Source organism: Topomyia yanbarensis, chromosome 1, assembly GCF_030247195.1.
Source record: "Topomyia yanbarensis strain Yona2022 chromosome 1, ASM3024719v1, whole genome shotgun sequence".
Taxonomy (NCBI): domain Eukaryota; kingdom Metazoa; phylum Arthropoda; class Insecta; order Diptera; family Culicidae; genus Topomyia; species Topomyia yanbarensis.
Genome location: NC_080670.1, coordinates 141,359,788 through 141,379,485, shown reverse-complemented (window position 1 = coordinate 141,379,485; position 19,698 = coordinate 141,359,788). Strand labels below are relative to the sequence as shown.

At 38.8% G+C, this 19,698-nt stretch overlaps 2 protein-coding genes across 2 annotated transcripts in view; one reads left to right on the top strand and one right to left on the bottom strand.

Moving 5' to 3' along the window:
* The window catches only part of LOC131696298 (uncharacterized), a 357,871-nt gene that overhangs the window by 243,581 nt on the left and 94,592 nt on the right, over positions 1 to 19,698 (bottom strand). The gene's annotated exons all lie outside the window — the stretch shown is intronic.
* LOC131696315 (cytochrome P450 4g15) overlaps positions 15,079 to 19,698 on the top strand; it is an 89,089-nt gene continuing 84,469 nt past the window's right edge. The window contains exon 1 of the mRNA XM_058984865.1: positions 15,079 to 15,536. Coding sequence (XP_058840848.1) covers positions 15,317 to 15,536 — 220 coding nt within the window. The 5' untranslated portion in view covers positions 15,079 to 15,316. The remainder of the gene's footprint in view (positions 15,537 to 19,698) is intronic.

Here is a 19,698-nt window from a genome sequence, read left to right as displayed (position 1 = left end):
TTCCACGCCGCATTGCGCCGCCGCTGATGATTTTAGCTAACGGCGTCATGCTGATACGTCGCCGCCGCCGGCCCAAATCACGGCCCAACGCCGCCGATATCGACATTTTTCATTGGCGCAAAATTCAGCCAAAAATTGATGCACTGGACTCCTGCTCCCATGTCGTAAGAGGCGATTTAAAACAGGAGTCCTCAAGTTGAGGTGTTTCTCCGTGACCGTGGACTGAATGGCTGACATGATAAAAATATGCCAGTCAGTTACGGGATGTCTTGGTTATTACCCTCGCTAAGTTAAGCGAATCACAGTTGATGTTTGTTTCTTCGCAAATCGTGGGATTCAAATGATGGTCATGTCCCTAATGCCCATTTCGGGGTTCGCTATAGCCAATGTGTTTGGTATCTTCCAATGGCTGTACAATAAGTGCTGGTGATGAAATGCGCAGTGCGCGACCATGGTTAGACTAGCACAACTTAATCGTCAGCATAAACGTACAGCAACTATGAATCTATCCCGCCTTTGCAGGGAGCTTCGATAGGTTTGGTTCAAGAACCGTATTTCCATGAATAAAACTTCAAGGCACAAATCTCCTATCAACATGGGGAACGTGCCATTTGAGCCAGACGCTAAACCTCCATTATTAGGTAGATTTCTGGTCAAGGTTCGATTGCAAAACAGTTATTTTATTTTGTTATTGAATTATATATTGGACGCTACTTTTTGAAACACATGTCAGAATGGAATATTCGATGTACGGCTCACTCTACTTCGTACCACAACGATGTTCTCGAATACAGATTTTTTGAGAAAGTCCGTTGCGATTCATACCATATCCGTAGTTCCAATTCACAAATAAATTTGAAATCATGAACTGTTGCTCTATTTTAAAATTATTTGTAGTAATGAGGATATTTTGTATTTATGCGAAAAGCTTTATTTTTACGGTGGCTAAAACATGTTGCATTCTTAAAATTTTTTAGGTAAACATTCACATTTGAATTTTGCCGTGAGCTTGCTATTATAATCACGAACACTTTTTTGTTCTAGAAATTTGATCATCGATAGTCACAGAACAATACTGTATACTTAAATTTTCGAGTTCTTAGGATTTTTTTCACGACCGCTGCGAACGCTGCGTTAAGACACAACACCAAAATGAACACAAGCGGCCGCATATGAAGTGTTGTCCCCTAACGCGACTGAAGTATTTGTTGAAGCTCAAACAAAGCGATGTATATTATTTCAAAACCTGTAAATAACTCAAAATAAGGATTTGAAATGCCAAACCAGATATAATTCGAGTTTCACCTTCATGTGCATTTAACAAATGATATTTAGAAATCAAATTAATATGGATTGAGAACAGAACACACCACATACCACAGTGTGGTCCGGTATAGAAGAGATTGTAGACCACAATCGCCACTTGGATGGATCGAAAAAGGTTTCAAGTAGTTTTGGTAAGTTTAATACATTATTGACATCGGAAAATATATGAAATAAAATTTGTGTAAGGGTGACTCATTTTTTTTTATTTTGTTGACCAAATGTAACCGTTTTACGTAATTTTTGGAAAAGAAAGGTAAGATACAGCTTTTTGAAAATTTAGAAATATTAAAATACCAAAAAAATCGTTAAAAAATTTCACACAATTGTGGTCTTATGGGTCGGATGGCTGGCTTGTCATTGAAATATTTAAATGATAGAAAACTGAAGAATTTCGTGAAATTGTATCTTTTATTAGCGAAATCCAAGAAATGTGTATCCTCAGGATAACATTTTGAATTTAACGTGCTATAAAAACATTAAAAATCTGCGTTAAACTACGCTGTTTGGTTCATGTTGAAGAAAATCTATCCCGAAAAGACAAACCGTGGTTAGTTCCAAGTGGTCATTAATTATTCCGTCAATTTGAAAGAATGTTTAAGAAGGACGAGTGAGTGTTATTCCCTATGAACAAATTCTTCCGCGCGCTCTCATACTTATTTGGCATTCAAATGCATTCCATTCAATATCTTTAAAACTACCACAATAGATCTAAATACTCGCAGTGGTTCGTCTCCAACAAAAAAAATATCTTTAAAATCACTTCGAACTCTGTTCTGAAATTGTTGATTTATCCTTAGATAATTTATTTACTGATAGATGAAATAAAAACTTGATTATTTTTCGATATTATAAGGTAGGCCTCCCCCTTAATGACAACGCCCCCCATTCCCCGCCCCTGAGTTCCCCCATAAGACTGCATGGCTGCGGTATTGCTGAAATAGGTTGGTTATATCTTTTATGTCTATATATTGTTCTGTAGGCTTTCAAAGTAACTCTGCAGAAGGATTTATCGTACTGTAACGGAAAGCGTTAAGGGACAATACTTCAGTGCACCCCTGTGAAAGAACGATTTCAAAGCTTGTTATATACAAATAGCACATTTTTAGAAAGGTATTTTTTTTTTTTTTTATTCATTTCGTTTATTTGATAGGCACAAATGCGTTAGCTTGGCGGTGCCAATTTCTTTTGTTTTTACATTTTGTATATTTTAAAACTAGGAGGTTACAATGTTGAAATATTTTTTTTAAAAAAGAAAAATTTTACAGCTATCTTAAGACTAGAAATAAGATTCTATATACAAGAGAGGGGGCGAAAGATTTTTTTTATGAAAAAATTTTAAAACAAGGAATTCAATAGTAATAATTTTTAGGAAATATTTACAGTTATCTTAAAACTAACAATATAGTTTGGTACACAAAAGGGGGAACAAATATTTATGAGAAAATTCGCAGGTGTTTTAAGACTAGGGATACAATTCTATTTACAAGATGGGGGACAATAGTTTTAACAAAGAGGTAAAGTTACAACTATCTTAAAACTAGGAATACAGAATACAAATTTGAACTTTTTTAGCGGAGACTTATGCTTGGTCAAGATATTCAGAGGGGGGCTGTAGAAGCAGTTGTATCAAGGACAGGGGAGAGAAAGCGTAGATGGTGACCGGGAGAGAAGAGCAAAACTTGCAACTTTCGCTCAAACGGGAGATCAGCGAAAGATTACCGCCTCAGTCAGTAGGTCGGATTGGCGGATGGTATTCTTCGGACCCGCGGGGAATCCTTCAAAAGTCATCGGACCTTGAGTCGCTCTCGCTTCAGTTTCCGTAGTGGTAAGTGCGACGGCGGTTACATAGTTGCAGTCTGGAGCTGATCGGTCCCACAAGGCAAGAGAAAGCTTCTAAAACGAGAAATAAAAAGAGAGGGGCTAAATTGGGATATTTGTCGTTTTTATGAAAGTATAAATAAGGGACATATAGGGGAAATCACGATTTGCCAGTATATCTCGGACTGGGACATTGGGTGGTCTACCTCGGGCCCGAAGGGAATCCTTTAACTGAGACCTGGCGTCCAAGTACCCGGCGCATACCCAGACAACGTGCTCGATGTCGTGATAGCCCTCGTCACAAGCGCACAGACTACTCTCCGCAAGCCCAATACGCCGCAGATGCGCATCCAAGGTGTAGTGGTTGGACATAAGTCGGGACATTACACGAATAAAATCCCGACCCACATCCATCCCCCTGAACCAAGGCTTCGTTGATACCTTTGGGATAATGGAATGTAGCCATCGTCCAAGTTCACCATTGCTCCACGAGGTTTGCCAACTGTTGAGTGTCCTCTGACGACAAATACTAAAAAATTCGTTGAAGCAGATTGGTCTTTCGTATATATCACCATTTAATGCGCCCACCTTTGCTAATGAGTCGGCCTTTTCATTGCCCGGGATAGAGCAATGAGAGGGGACCCAAACAAAGGTAATTTGATAAGATTTTTCAGATAACGTACACAAGGACTCCCGTATCTTCCCCAGGAAATATGGGAATTGCTTTTTGGGCTTCATCGCACGAAGAGCCTCGATGGAGCTGAGGCTGTCCGAAATGATGAAGTAGTGATCTGTGGGCAGAGTGTCGATGATCCCAAGGGTGTACTGAATTGCAGCTAACTCTGCGACGTAAACTGAAGCGGGATCATTGAGCTTGAATGAAGCGGTGATAGTATTGTTGAAGATACCGAAGCCAGTGGACCCATCGAGATTTGATCCGTCAGTGTAGAACATTTTGTCACAGTCGACTTCTCGGAATTTATTATAAAATATATTGGGGATCACTTGCGGGCGTATATGGTCCGGGATTCCACGAATCTCTTCCTTCATGGATGTGTCGAAGAATACAGTAGAATCAGAAGTATCTAGGAAACGAACACGGCTGGGAGTATATGAAGAAGGATTAATGCTCTGTGCCATGTAGTCGAAGTACAAGGCCATAAATCGGGTTTGAGAATTAAGCTCGACGAGCCTCTCGAAGTTTTCAATCACCAACGGGTTCAGAATGTCGCATCGGATGAGCAATCGATATGAGAGTTCCCAAAATCGATTTTTTAGCGGAAGAACGCCCGCCAGCACTTCGAGACTCATCGTATGGGTCGAGTGCATGCAACCCAAGGCAATGCGCAAGCAACGATACTGGATTCTCTCAAGTTTGATGAAGTGTATGTTCGCAGCGGAGCGGAAACAGAAAGACCCGTACTCCATCACCGACAATATCGTTGTTTGGTACAACCTAATCAGGTCTCCTGGGTGAGCACCCCACCATGTTCCAGTTATTGTTCGGAGAAAATTGATCCTTTGTTGGCATTTCTGTTTCAGATACCTAATGTGACATCCCCAGGTACCTTTAGAGTCGAACCAGACCCCGAGATATTTAAATGTGAAAACCTGGTTGATCGTTGCACCCATTAATAAAAGCTGGAGTTGCGCCGGCTCACGCTTCCTAGAAAAAACAACCAACTCAGTTTTCTCCGTGGAGAACTCAATACCCAGCTGAAGAGCCCAAGCAGACAAATTGTCCAAGGTATTTTGTAATGGTCCTTGCAAGTCGGCAGCTTTGGGCCCTGTAACAGAGACCACCCCGTCGTCTGCAAGTTGCCTTAGCGTGCATGAATTGGCAAGACAATCGTCAATGTCATTCACGTAGAAATTGTAGAGCAGGGGACTTAGACATGAGCCCTGGGGAAGACCCATGTAGCTAAATCGCGATGTTGTTAAATCGCCATGCGAAAAGTGCATGTGCTTTTCAGACAACAGGTTTAGCAAAAAGTTATTTAAAATTGGCGAAAGACCATGCTGGTGCAGCTTCTCTGACAGAATGTAGATAGAAACTGAGTCAAAAGCCCCCTTAATATCCAAGAAGACTGATGCCATCTGCTCTTTGTTAGCATAGGCCATTTGGATTTCTGTAGAAAGCAACGCAAGGCAATCGTTCGTCCCTTTGCCTTTGCGGAAGCCAAATTGTGTATCTGACAGTAAGCCATTTGCTTCAACCCAATTGTCGAGGCGAAACAAGATCATTTTCTCGAACAACTTCCGAATACAGGACAGCATTGCAATCGGCCGATATGAGTTGTGGTCGGAGGCTGGTTTTCCTGGTTTTTGGATGGCGATGACCTTCACTTGCCTCCAGTCATGAGGGACAATGTTACCCTCAAGAAACTTGTTAAATAAATTCAACAAGCGCCTTTTTGCAGTGTCAGGCAGATTCTTCAGCAAGTTGAATTTGATTCTGTCTAACCCTGGGGCGTTATTGTTGCATGATAAGAGAGCAAGTGAGAACTCCACCATCGAAAACGGTGTTTCGTTCGCGGTATCGTGAGGAGACGCGGCGCGGTACGTTTTCTGTACCGGGACAGAGTCCGGACAGATCTTCTTGGCGAAAGCAAATATCCAACGGTTTGAATATTCCACGTTCTCGTTGGTACTATTACGGTTACGCATACGTCGAGCCGTACCCCAAAGAGTGCTCATCGCTGTTTCTCTCGTTAACCCGTCGACGAACCGGCGCCAATAACTACGTTTTTTGGCTTTCATTAGACTCTTCATTCGCCTTTCTAACGACGCGTACTGTAGATAGCTAGCGGGTAACCCGTCTTCCCGGAAGGCCTTATATGCAGTGGACTTTTCCGCGTACAGCTCTGAGCACTCTTTATCCCACCACAGGGTGGGAGACCGTCCATGGGTATTCGCGCTGGGTACTGGTTTAGTCTGAGCTTGATTCGCACTGTCGAGAATCAAGCCAGCCAAAAACCTGTACTCTTCCTCCGGAGGAAGTTCTTGAGTGGATTCGATTTTAACGGATATCGCGGTCGCGTAACTCTTCCAATCAATGTTCCGTGTGAGGTCATACGATACATTGATTGTTTCCGATGGTCTTGAACCGTTAGCAATTGAAATCACGATAGGCAAATGGTCGCTACCGTGGGGATCAGGGATCACCTTCCACATGCAATCTAACTGTAGCGAAGTCGAGCATAGAGATAAATCCAACGCGCTTGCGCGTGCTGGTGGTGTAGGAATCCGCGTCATTTCTCCCGTGTTTAAGATGGTCATGTTGAAATTATCGCAAAGATCTTGGATTAATGTTGATCTATTATCATCATGAAGACAGCCCCATACCGTACCGTGCGAGTTAAAGTCTCCCAGAACTAGCCGCGGTGCCGGTAAGGATTCCGTGATATTACAAAGCGATCGGTGCCCTACCGAGGCTCTAGGAGGAATGTAGATGGAAGCAATGCAAAGGTCTTTACCTTTGATTAAAACTTGACAAGCGACAATTTCAATGCCTGGTGTCGAAGGGAGGTTAATTCGGTTGAAAGAATAGCACTTTTTGATCCCCAAAAGTACTCCTCCATAGGGGTTTTCTCGATCCAGACGAATTATATTAAAGTCGTGGAAGTTGAGATTTATATCGGAAGTTAACCAAGTTTCACATAATGCGAAAGCATCACATTTTAAACTATTTAGTAAAAATTTAAAGGAATCGATTTTCGGGAGGCAAATGCGAGGGAGTCATCCTCATGCTCTCCCTCGCATTTGCCGCACCGTTTTTTATTGCCACAATAAGTGGCTGTGTGGCCCAGTTGCTTGCAATTGCTGCAGTTCATTACCCGCGGTACAAATAGGCGAACAGGTAGGCGAACCTTATCCAGGAGGACATAGTTGGGAAGAGCAGATCCGGAGAAAGTCACCCGAATCGAGTCTGACGGAGAATAAGTTGTCTTATCATCTTCAGTTTTTGCGGAATACAATTGCTTGCATTCCAGAATTTTCACCTTTTGAAGTGAAGGGTCCTTAAAGCAGCCAACCCCGTACTTCAACAGGTCTTCGCACTTTAGACCCGGTTCGGCGACGACCCCATCGATCTCCACAACTCTACAAGGCACATACACTTTGAATTGCTTCGTAAAACGCTCGCTGCGAGCAATCTGGTTTGCCTGGTCGAGGTCATTTACTATAACGCGTATCTTATTAGCTCGAACACGTGTTATCTGAGCCACGGACGGATAGTTGGCAGTCAGCTCCCGTGAGATTTCTAGAATATTGGGCGATTTCGTGTTGGGCCGGAAATACACCACCCAGGGTCCAGTCGAACTGGCTGGGTATGTTTTAATACGGGGAGGACTGGGGGAATCAGGGGAGGGAGTAATTTCGGGTTTATCCGGTATATCCATGGGAATATCATTCCCATCCAATGTTACTTCGCCCTCGGCCATTTAGGCACGAGGATAACACGTGGTGTAAACGAGAGATGAAACTTATATTCAGGGGAAAGGGCAGAAGTAGAGACCGATCGGGGAAAGGGAAATGAAAGAAAAAAAAATACTTAGCTTATATAGCGGCGATTCCGGCTATTCTGGTATTCACTTCACCAGCCTGGGCACCGGCGAACAAAGACTGCCTCGAACAATGGTTGACCTTCACTGACAATTTATTCTTGTTCACTTTATGCACAGCACCAGAAAACGAACTGCTTCGATCGAGAGCTCGGAGAGTTATGATAGAAAGGTATTGATGAGTACTAATAGCTTCTGAAAAGATTTCATAGATAGCGTGCTTTGTTTTCGTGAAAAATTAAAAAAAAACATGATTTTTGCGTTAGGGGACAACGCAAAAATGATCCTTTTATCCGACGATCCATTCACTCAATAAATCTGCGTCCAAAGATGAAATCTTTTTACAATATGTGAATAATAATATGGAATTTAAGATTATTCCAAATAAATTTTATTACAAACCTGTCGCTGTGGTACGGAAAAATCAATTCAATTATTAAAAACGAGTCATAAATGTATTACTGGTTTTCATTGACGACCATCATAAAATTATTTTTAAAAATTTCTATATATCTATGATTTGGGAGCCTTAAACCTATACCAACATATTTCAAAACAACTTTTACTTATGTTAGCAGATTTATATACAAGTGCGTGGAATGTGTCTGCAGTTTCAAGAATTTTCAATAAAAAATCATGTTTTTTTCAAGCACATGTAAAAATGTACTATTTGAAAGTCTAAAAAATGTATATTAAATATGAATGATTAGTCTAATGAGAAAGGCCATATCACACTGTTAGGTGGATACAATCAATTTTTTAATGTGAAATTCGGATTCAGCGACCCAAAATTTACTAAAGAAATATACTGCCCATAAAAGCATAAGAGTCCCATAATGAAAAACAGCAAGCCGAGAAAAACTCGGTTCAATATTTACATTTTCATTGAGCCTTATGGATGGGACAACCATGTTTTGGTATTTTTTTCGATATTTTCTGAACAAACTTGGTAATCTTATTCGTGCATAGTGATTCAGTGGTGATACAGAATACAATCCTACGGAGAACTCATTTTGGACAAAAATCCATATGGGACTCTTTTGCTTTTATGGGCAGTATAGTTTAGTAGCGATATTTGCATTGCAAATATTTATGACCCTCTCTCTTAAGGAATGGAACCACCGTGCATTGTGGGTTTTTGCGGTTTTAATTCGTCTCGAATGAAAATTTGAGCTTTGGGCTTGATACGTGCATTTAATTTCTGCACAAGCTGCTGATCAACACCTTTGGCTGCTTTTTTCCAGTATCTGGTCATTGAATTAGCATCCTTAGCCATGTTTAAATTTTTATATATATAGAGTGTATAGCTTTGAATTGGGTGGAATTCCGGGCAGTTTGGGGAGTTCATCCTTTTCTCAAGTACGTTGACATCATTATCCCGGTACTGCTATTGCGCATTCTTACTGTAGTAACTACTCGCCAAATTTGGCAAAATCTTGGGAGGTACCTAATTAATCACTAAATGTTTTTAAGACTATCGTAGATGTATAACACGGTTCATATTGTAGGTTGTGATGAAAATCGGAGTCTTACGGCCATAACTGCAAATTTACTGCCAGATCATATACCTTTTCCGGCAAACTTGTCTGCAACAACAATTTTATACTTCTTGGAAATTTGTGATCTTTGGCAACATAAAGCTTCTGTCCCGGAAGCTGTTTAAAACCAAATTTTCATTACTCTTTCAGATGCATTTATTGAATTTGTTCAGATCCTGACCATACATCTTTCAGACCCGCGATTTTGGCCATAATATTTTGCTTTACGGTCCAGCTCGATTGCTTGATAGCCCTATACGAAAACGATGACACAGCTTCGACAACACAATGGCACCTTCAGAACAGCAGACAAACATTACATGAAATCTGTTTGTACTGCACATATAAAGGTTTGGCCATTGTGATCATCATACTCGGGTTTTCATTTCTTTTGTGCAGAATCAATTGTCTATTTTTCCATCGCGTGACAATTTATGAAAACATTAGCTTTTTTCAAAATTCTGTATTTCATTGCAAGCAAGTTGCAATCAAAAATTTCCAGAACCGGTCACAAAGAGCACTATACCGGAAAAGAAGACTCATAACGATTCTACATTCGTAGAGTTTCAAATGTTTCTAATTTGGATTTATTTTCTAAATTTTTAGAATTATGTTGGGAAAATTTTGATAAAAAATCAGAGTGGATCTGAACATACGAGCTATTTCAATTTTGATAGGCCGCCTGCTATAAGCTACCTTGTTTTAATACCAATTAAATATTTCCTGAACATCCAAAACTTAAGAATGTTTCAATGAAAAGTTTTACAATTGAACAAAAAGCAAAACATAAATAAAATCAATAAAAAAGTACTATGAACTGAGTCCTAAAGTTGGAAAAATCCATAAAAAATGCATTATGAGATATAAAAAAACAAAAATTGAATTTGAGTAATCAGATCAAAATATTTACGAAATATATTGTTTCTCTTTCTATCTCATCAGGATTTGGTAATGGATTATAGTCCACGGATTTTTTTCACTATTGGTTTTTAAGTTAAAAAAAATAATTTTTATTTTACTGTAAAACTTTGTTAACTGCATGTTATGATATCAATTTTTTCAGCATGTGAATTCTGACCTAGATTTTCACCTAAAATTACTTTTAGGTGTTTAAAAAATCTCTATTTAAGGTATTGGGTGAATCTCTAATAGATGTATAAGAAAAATGATGACAAATAAAAACTACTGAACAATTTCTGAGCAACTCCAGTAAAAAATGGAAAATTTTCTTTCTGTTGCAAAATGCATTTTGAAAACATATTTAGGAAAGAAATCAATTTTGTTTTTCGTAAACTATTTATAGCGACTGGGTATTTGATGTGAACCATGGTTCAATGCATTAGATATTTCCAGGGAGCCACATTCCAGTCTCGCTCCACACACATATTTTCCTCGATTGCATACCTCCAGTGACAGCAACGCTTTCCCCAAAAGTCGACGACGCCTTATAGATTGTCTACTGATCACTTTAACGAGTCTCCTGCGCTCTACATGCCCAAAACTGAATATCATTTTAAACTGTCTCTAACATGCTAGTTCATAATTATCAAGCCTTATGCGCCCCTGTCGTGATCGTCCTTTTCAGCGGCTTTCAGCTCACTACACTGTTCTAACTAGTTTCCTCGTGTGTTATCCTATAGTCATGTGACTGCTGAACTGATCACCTTATGAACTCGCTGCTACGTTTTGATCAGGCAATCTCTTGTTGATCCTTCCCCAAAACCTTTTGTCCTAAAGGCGGAATTATATATCTCATGCTTTCCATGAAATAAGATATTTAAACATATATTTTTTGGTATTCACTATTAAACTAAGACTGTAGCGTGCTATAAAACTTCAATAGTTACTTGGGTAGGAACAGGCTTAGAAGCTTCCGGAGTAATTTTTTATCTTCTGCTGGTAGGAGTCGTGCTTAGGCAGAGTTATTCCGAATTGCTTAAATCTACCATGTTTCACGGCAACAGAAGAGTCGTCCCTCTTTACCATGAGAACTGACAGCTTTCCTATCTGTATATTCCAAATTCTTTCATAAATAATTTTTTAAAACTTTTCCTACTTAGTAATTTCTAACTAATTTAATGTCGTTAAAATGAAAAGAAGATAGAAGTAGAATAAGTTGTTATCCAAATAAATAACATCTATATAGTTCTTCTAAGATTATATTACTGTTAAGTTTTAGAAGAACGTTAAAAGTTTCTCTTGTTCTCGCTTTCCATGTAATACCTCCTGGAATCGCCATATATGCCTTTACCGACTGCATTAATCATTTGCAATAAAAAGTTTATAATCTTTAGTCAAAGCCAAAAAATGATCTCTTGTATTTTTAAGCCGGTAACCGAATCTTTGCTGCAGTTACCGCTTCCTCGCAGCAACCTTATCTTGTTATCGATAGAGATTCCTGATTTCAACGAACTTGCGCCAACTAAGATAACATGGCTTACTTAAACAAAATGAGATATGCAGTAAGTTTGCCATGTCTTTTCAACATTATTATAATACTAGCCTTGTGCACGCCAATGATACTGTGGCAGAAATGGGTTTCCTCTCGTAATCGATAGTGATGCAAATGCGCACCATATAGTTTGGGGCAGCTTAGATATCAATTTGAGACGCACCGAGCTGATGGACTAGTTAAGCAGCACAAATTTGCATGTTCTTAAATAGGAAATCACCCAATTGCAATTGCATGATCTGGCAGAGAAGAGGCGTTAGATGTAACTTTCCGCTCTGACGGTATTACGCAAGAGTTGGCAAACTGGCTCGTACCCAACGAGCGAGAGCAGTTGTTAACTGATCATAAGTACATCGCCTTTGATCATTTATACGTCTAGATATAGCAACCACTTGCGGTTCTAGTGTGTAATAATTCGATTTTGAATAAATGGTATTAAAAAATTGGATTAATTATGAGGACTTTACTATAATGTAAATTCCAACACTTTTTGATTAAACCATTGAAGCGTGTAAATTCTTTTCAGATTTTCGGAGAATCGAAAATTGAGTCACTTCCCACAACATCAAATGTGAACACTGACAGTTGCGAGAAGCGCGCTCCTTCTAATTCTTTAAAAATGGGCAAAAACCCTCAAAATCAAAGACAAGAAGCACAATCGCTTAGGTGCTCTCTTCAACAATGCTTCGGATCATTTATAGAACCTTCGAGTCTCAATAATTATCACAATGTTGGAGAAAATTCACTACTTGATTGAGCTAAAGGATGATCTTTTAAATGATCTTCATGGCTGTCTCTATTCAACCCCTCCTAACTCTTTTATCCATAGTTTCAGCGGGTTTGGCTTAAAGTATGGTATTATTTGGTCCTCTCAGGATAACGAACAAAGCTGTACCTTGCTGGTCTTTATTGTCAAACCATGTATCCTTCACGAGAATAAGGTATTCCATTACATTCCTTGGAATCCCAAGAGTTCTGATGTTTTGATTTCCATTATCCTGATTCGCGGGTTGTTTGCTGTGAGGCTATCAGATCCAAATCTATTACAGAGAAAATACACCAGTTTTTTGCAGTATCGACAACCTTTCTCTGGAACTTCTGTCGAAAAAGGGTTAGAAACTGAACTATGGCTTCCAAAAAGTCACGCCGAAAGTTTATAAACCTAAATCGCTTTAAGCTGAATTCGAATGACAGTATCTCTTGGGGGGTATAGTCGTTCTGTTATCTCAATATCCCGTCAGGGGCGTTGATATATCGTCGCTGTTGTGCTATCTTATGACAAGCGCCATTTAGCTCATTTTGAGAAAAACGATTTTTAAAGTTTGAGATTGAATATCTTGAAGCTTTCACATGGTATAAATAATTCAAAGAAGACAATTGATGCTAGCATCTATTCTTTATTAATCTCTCAAATATGATGAAAATCGGTTGACTATGTTGCGAGTTTTGACTATAAATGTAAACAAAACTCGCACTCACACGTGCCATAGGTGTGTATAGATGACAAAATTTGTATGGCGTGTCATAATCGTGCATGGAAAATTTTCCATAGAAAAAAATCATCAACTATTAACTTTTATTCATATCTTTGGTTTAATTTGACCTATAAACAATCGGTGAGATGCATTTTGAAGGAAATGAATCAGAGAATCTAGCAAAAATAGTTATTTTTGGTTACAGTGTTGCCAAATATGCTATATTTCCAGTTTAAAACTTAAACTACATTTTTCTCACAATTCGTGTAATTTTGTTTTGAAAGTAATTATGCCATTGTGTTCTTTAGATAGTTTTACACATAAAAACATCTTATATACCAAGATACCTTGAGTTAATCCCCAGAAATAGTCATTTGAAGCAAAAAATTCAAAATTTCTCATCATGTTTTTTGCTATATCTCAGTAACCAAGCAGAATATCAAAATTCTGAAAGCGCCACCTTATAGAGATTTTTTAGACACGTGATGTGGCATATCTAACTCAGTTTACCCCAAAATGGCGTTTGTCATAAGATAGCACAACAGCGACGATATCCTCTCGTCAAGAAATGTCTTTATTCCCTATCTATCTATTTTTCTATCTTTTTTCAATTGCTATTTTTTGCTGGCGTATCAACTTAATTTGATCAGTTTTCTCTGCACTTTTGTTATGCCAAAAATATATTTGAACAACGTCTTCACATTTTGGAATGTTCAATCAAAACTAACATTTAGCAATTAACTGCCAAAGCTTCATCTTTGCACACAAAGAGCGTGTATGGTTTGTACAGGAATGGCATGCAGGATTCATTTTTCTTCAAAAATAGTGCTGGAGATAATGTCAGCAACAGTTGTTTCTAATGTTGCTACACATGATTTGAAAGACCTTTTGTCTAAATAAGATGAAGCAACAAGTCATACGGTTGTTGCCACAAACATTTATTGAAAACGATGTTCGATAGATGAATGCAACAGATGAGCTACAGGCCAACAATGAATGCGTTATTCACGAAACTCCTAAAGTTATTCTCAAGAAAATAATCAAAATTAGACTGACCAGAAATTATTTTCAAAATATAATCATTTTCAAAACATAATCATGGTTACCCTAAAGTTATTTCAATACATACAATAAATTGTACACTATATACTATCAAAATACACAACTAACAATGGTTTGTCTTTAATTGGTTTGTTTTTTTGCGCATTTCATGTCCGTTTGAAAAAAAAATATGCGAAGCAACCTTTACTAGCACTCTATGTATCGCCAAAAAACATTTAAAAAATATTCCCTTCCCTTAACGGTGAAGTGATTAGTACGTTAACGGTTAAGCCATAAATCCACCATGGCAACTAAGCATAATTTTAATTATCTTAGAACGGAATCTAGAACCTAAACATTCCTTTCATTTTCAACGTTTTGTACATAAGCAAGTCCAGTTGCACCTTGAATAATCAAGAAAATTACCCATAAAAAACTTCGTCAAAACGGGGTTGAATCCTCCTTGCGACATGTGCTAACAGTTTACGTCACACTAACACATATTGTCACAGTAAATCTTATTTAAATTATTCAATAGTTCGGGACTATTTCAAATAACTTGCTCTATGGACAAATTCTCTTGTAAGAGAAAAATAGTTCTTACAGAACCATGTCGTGTCAACAGTATGGCTATACTTCGTCCGCTTTTACGTTACACAGGTTCATTGGGGATACCAACAACAGCAACAAGTGAAATTTTCCACACGCGCACTCGCCCCAAGCATGTGCAAGACGACACATACGTGCGCTAGGTGAACACTACAAAACGCCACGGTCGCTAGGGTCTGCGACAAGTTATTTGCTGCAAATGGCCAGGCGACACAACCCGAACGAGCGAGAATATGTAGCGACTATAAAAACAAATTTACAAAAATCTCCATCAGTCAGTTACGGCGAATCGGCTGCGGTGGTAGCATATATCCAGACTGGCAAGTGGTATACTATATATTATTAACGACCTCCAAGATATGGATAAACTCAGATAGTTACGCCGAAGATTTCAAGTGTAGTGATAAAGTTGTTGAAAAAAACAACGGTGATAGTTTCGGTTATATTTTGAACGAGACAAAGTTTTAAGAATCAGTGATTTAATAATTGAAGAAAATGTCTGCCACGGTGGCTCCAGCGGACCAATTGACGGCGAATGCCAATATTGCTTCGCCAATTAATGTGTTTTATTTCCTGTTAGTTCCGGCTCTGTTACTTTGGTTAATTTACTGGCGGCTGTCCCGGCGGCACATGCTGGAATTAGCGGAAAAAATACCGGGACCTCCAGGACTTCCAATCGTTGGGAATGCTTTGGAATTGATCGGAAGCTCGCATAGTAGGTATCCAAAAACTAGTTCGATACGAACCGTGATGGCGTAGCGTTGAATATGAAAATGATTCTATGAAAAGCGTGTTTATTTCGGAAAATAGAATGCAGTGATAATGTGCGGTAAAATACTACAGAAACACACTCATATAACTTAAAGTATTTTCAACTTAGAATTGAGTTTAAGTAGGAATGTGATGGAACATCAAACATAATTGCTGTGCGATTACTGAAAGTCGACAATGTATGTCACCAGTTATAATTTAAAATGCAGGGCTCTGGAACCATGCGCCTCCACAGGAATATTTATTTCTGTGCTTAACAAGCATAACACATGTAAGCCTGTGTCAAACGGAATATGTTCATTTTCGAATTGCATCTTTTCAATATTATGCGTTGCCCACACAATAAACTAGATATAATTTGTTAGCCGTCTCCTCTTGTGCCCGGGTAGTGCATATGTAAATAGATAATAGCTTTGATACGGATAAGGTTTTCACTCGGTGCAGTTTTGTACAAAGAATACGACTTGTGCATAAAGCAATGCTTTTTAGTCGAAAGCGCAGATCAGAAAATATTTAAATACTCCAAATAATTAAATTACAATAGTTTGTTATGATGACGTATGAATGCAAGATACGAAAAAAATGTTAAATTTCAACCACTTTATTAACCCATTCATGCCCATGTTGTTTGTGGACAACAACTTTTTTTAACAGCTATAACTTTTGATTGAGGCTCGCAAAAACAAGTAAGGGTAATAACTGTAACTGTTGCCTTTCATTTGAGTATTATTAGTTACAAGGATCAGCTTTAGAACTGAAGTTATTGCAATTAGTCTGATTGGATTCTAATGGAGCAGTGCTGCCAGGAACAATTTACGTTGACGACTGAAAATTAATTTTTCATATATCTTCGTGTGTGTTGCAATATTATTGAAAACTGATAAAACTTATCAATTTAGACTGTCTTTGGCTACATTTTCTACGCAATTGGACTATTGCAAATATTCTAGGAGAATTGTATTGGGAATAGGAAGGTAAAAAATGAGCAGCTTCTAGCACTGCGAGGAAAGCACCTATCTTTATGAAAAATGGCTTTTCGTGTTTCTTGACCACACCGTTTTCAGGGAAAAATAGTTTTGGAACCCTACATGCACGAGAAAAAAGTTGGGCATGAAAGGGATAATGACCAAACTTGATTTGCAAGTTTACAATGATATATTTGAAAGAGTTTACTCAAATCCTATCAAATAACCTTATCAATGCAGCCCTGAGCAAACCGTGGAAATGATTTTTTTTGTAAAGAACCAATACTATTTCATTACATAAAATGTGTTACTTGTTTACATTCGATTAATTCATTACTTTGTTGTTCAAAAATATAAGCAAGCTGCCAGTAGTTAAGTCTCGGATATTCAATTTATACCACAATTTAATTCGTCGGATTGTAATTTAAAGAATTCTACGGCCACGTGTCTCTTTGGGACATATTTGGCCTTAGATGATTATCTGACAACTCTAACCCTAAAAAGGCAAGGGGTCTCAGAGGACCGGCTAGTTACAGTTCTCTAGTTTCAATGAACTTATAATTTGAAATACAAATGATCGAGCGTGTTCGAGCTTTCGATTTTCTCCCTGATGAAACTACAAGAAGAAAGCTTTTGATTTCGTTGGGTCTTAGGAGCGATGCTTCCTGAAGTCACAATTTTAGCTTGCCGTTTTGAGGGTTTACATAGGTACATATGCTGATTTTTTTGGTTTCGAATTTACTGCCGTTATACGCATAATTGTCCCATGTTTATAGGGAATCCCATAGCACATGGGACAGTTATGCAAATAGCGGCAGTATAGAAGTTTCAACTCTTTTTCGGGTTAGAAAAAAAATCTTTTGCGAAAAATCTCCACCTAGGGGAAAATGGGGGGGGGTCTTTGCCACGCTACGCGTTTGCTGACGCACCGCCATTCATTCGTGATCGGTTCAAACGAAGTGGTTCTTCGAAGAGGTGAACGGAAATCCTTTATAAAAGAACGGTAGCTCTCAATTATCTTTAAAACGAATGAGCTGCACATGACCTAACGCCGTTTGTCAAATACCTCGGGCCGATTTTTAGGCAACCGAATGAAAATGGACTGGCTTACCGTCCCACAAACCGCTGTCGGTGCTCTCCCAGTATGGAACCGGGCAATGAACGGCACACAAGCAAAATGAAAATGTTCATCTAACATTGTTTCTGTCATTATATACATCCTAAAGTATCCGTTACCCTTGGTGAACACGTTCAGTAAACAGAAATAATATATTATAACAGTTTAGGCAGCAATGAGAGCTCTCGCTCAGAATATATGCGGCATCTGTTTAGTGCAAGAGGGTGAATGTTTTGACATTTCTTTGAAAAATGAGTAAAGCCAGCTATGGGGCTATTTCAAATGTAACATTTGGGCGGTTTGCCACCGTCATTTTTAGCCGCTCTGCCCGCCCTTAAATCGCCCACGGAATGCGCCATTAAACGCCCTTAATTGCCTAATATGAAAATTCAAAATAATGCGTATTTTAGGATTCATTATCTACTCACATAAACTTATCAGTATACTAGGTAGTCACCACCAAACTATAGGAAGAATCAATTATGAAATTGGTATTGCACCCCAAAACTTGCCACAATCTGACTTTCATTACGACTCGTTGGCTAAATGAAGTGCACTAGACAAACAAAAAACAAGCGAGAACACGCCAATTATTTAAAAAAAAACCATTTTAAGTTTAACCCTCCGGAAGTCACGCATATGGCCCACTGAACGAGCAGCCGCTGATGCTCTAAGACGACTTCGCTTACTTATCAGAGCAGCGTGCACTCAGAGCACTAGCGCGACTGCCTTAAGGTTGAGCCAAACATGAACCGCCATGTTAGAAAAACGCAAAAAATACAACCAAGACCATTTCAGCCGCCAGAAAATTTGTCTAAGTATTGAAATTGCCTTTAAATTGCATTCGCAAATTGCATTTGTTCCTGGGGGCAATTAGCACAGGCGAGTAGAGTCAAACGTCAAACTGTTTAAATCGCCTGACCATGATTGTCCGCATTTTTTTTGACTAGCGGGCCGCACACGTTCATTATTTTTGACAATATACGTATTGACGATATTGTTACAATATTTCAATCCCATTTGAAATCCACATCGTCAACACAACTTTGTTCCATTACATATGCCACATCACTTGTCTAAAAAATCTCTACAAAGTGGCGTTTTCAGAATTTTGACATTCTGCTACGTTACTGAGATATAGCGAGAAAAGTACTGAGAAATTTTCAATTTTTTGCTTCAAATGACTGTGCCTGGGGATTGGCTCAAGTTATCTTGATGTAGAAGATGTTTTTATGTGTAAAACTATCTGAGATTTATTAAATCATCACGATTCAAATCATGCAAAATAGCTGCTGGAAAACCATCGACTTGGCTGAATGGTGCTTTTGAAAAAGTGGCTGTGGTTTTTTCACTACGCAGTTGTGTTGCGTGCCCTGGGAAAGTGCGGTGGTGTGAATCACCGCCACTTTTTCAAAAGCACCATTCCGCCCGGTCAATTGTTTTTCCACCAACTATTTTTCATGATTTGAATCGTGATAATCTAATAATTCGACTGATTTTCTTCCTTTAGAGTTTAATGAATGCTTTATATGGATAAACCGGTGACAAAGTTGAACGCATTTTTTCCAACGCATACTATCAAGCGTTCAATTCGTGTAGACGCTCACCGAAAGTTCTTTGAACCTTAACATTAACATAAAAATTTGGCTAACACTATCAGGTATGGGAAACGGAGCGCGAAAACATTTTTTTTAAAGAAGTACGAGACAAATTGAAGTCAAAGACATTGCAACATTGATTGAACACTCTACACATGCTACTGACGGGTTCATTTTTGCCATAATTAGTACGAGACACGGGAAGTCGGACAAAAGAGTAGGAACGAAGGCTTCGGAGGCGAATATCAATGTTGAGAAGACGGAGTAAATCAGGGCAGTTGATGCGAGACAATAACAGATCAGAGACAAAAGACGCTTTGGCCACATTACAGCGCAAAGACAGTTTTTCAAGACCAGTGAGATTCCAACAATCTTCGTATCTGGGGAGATTGTAGGGATCGCTCCAAGGCAGATGGCACAGCGCAA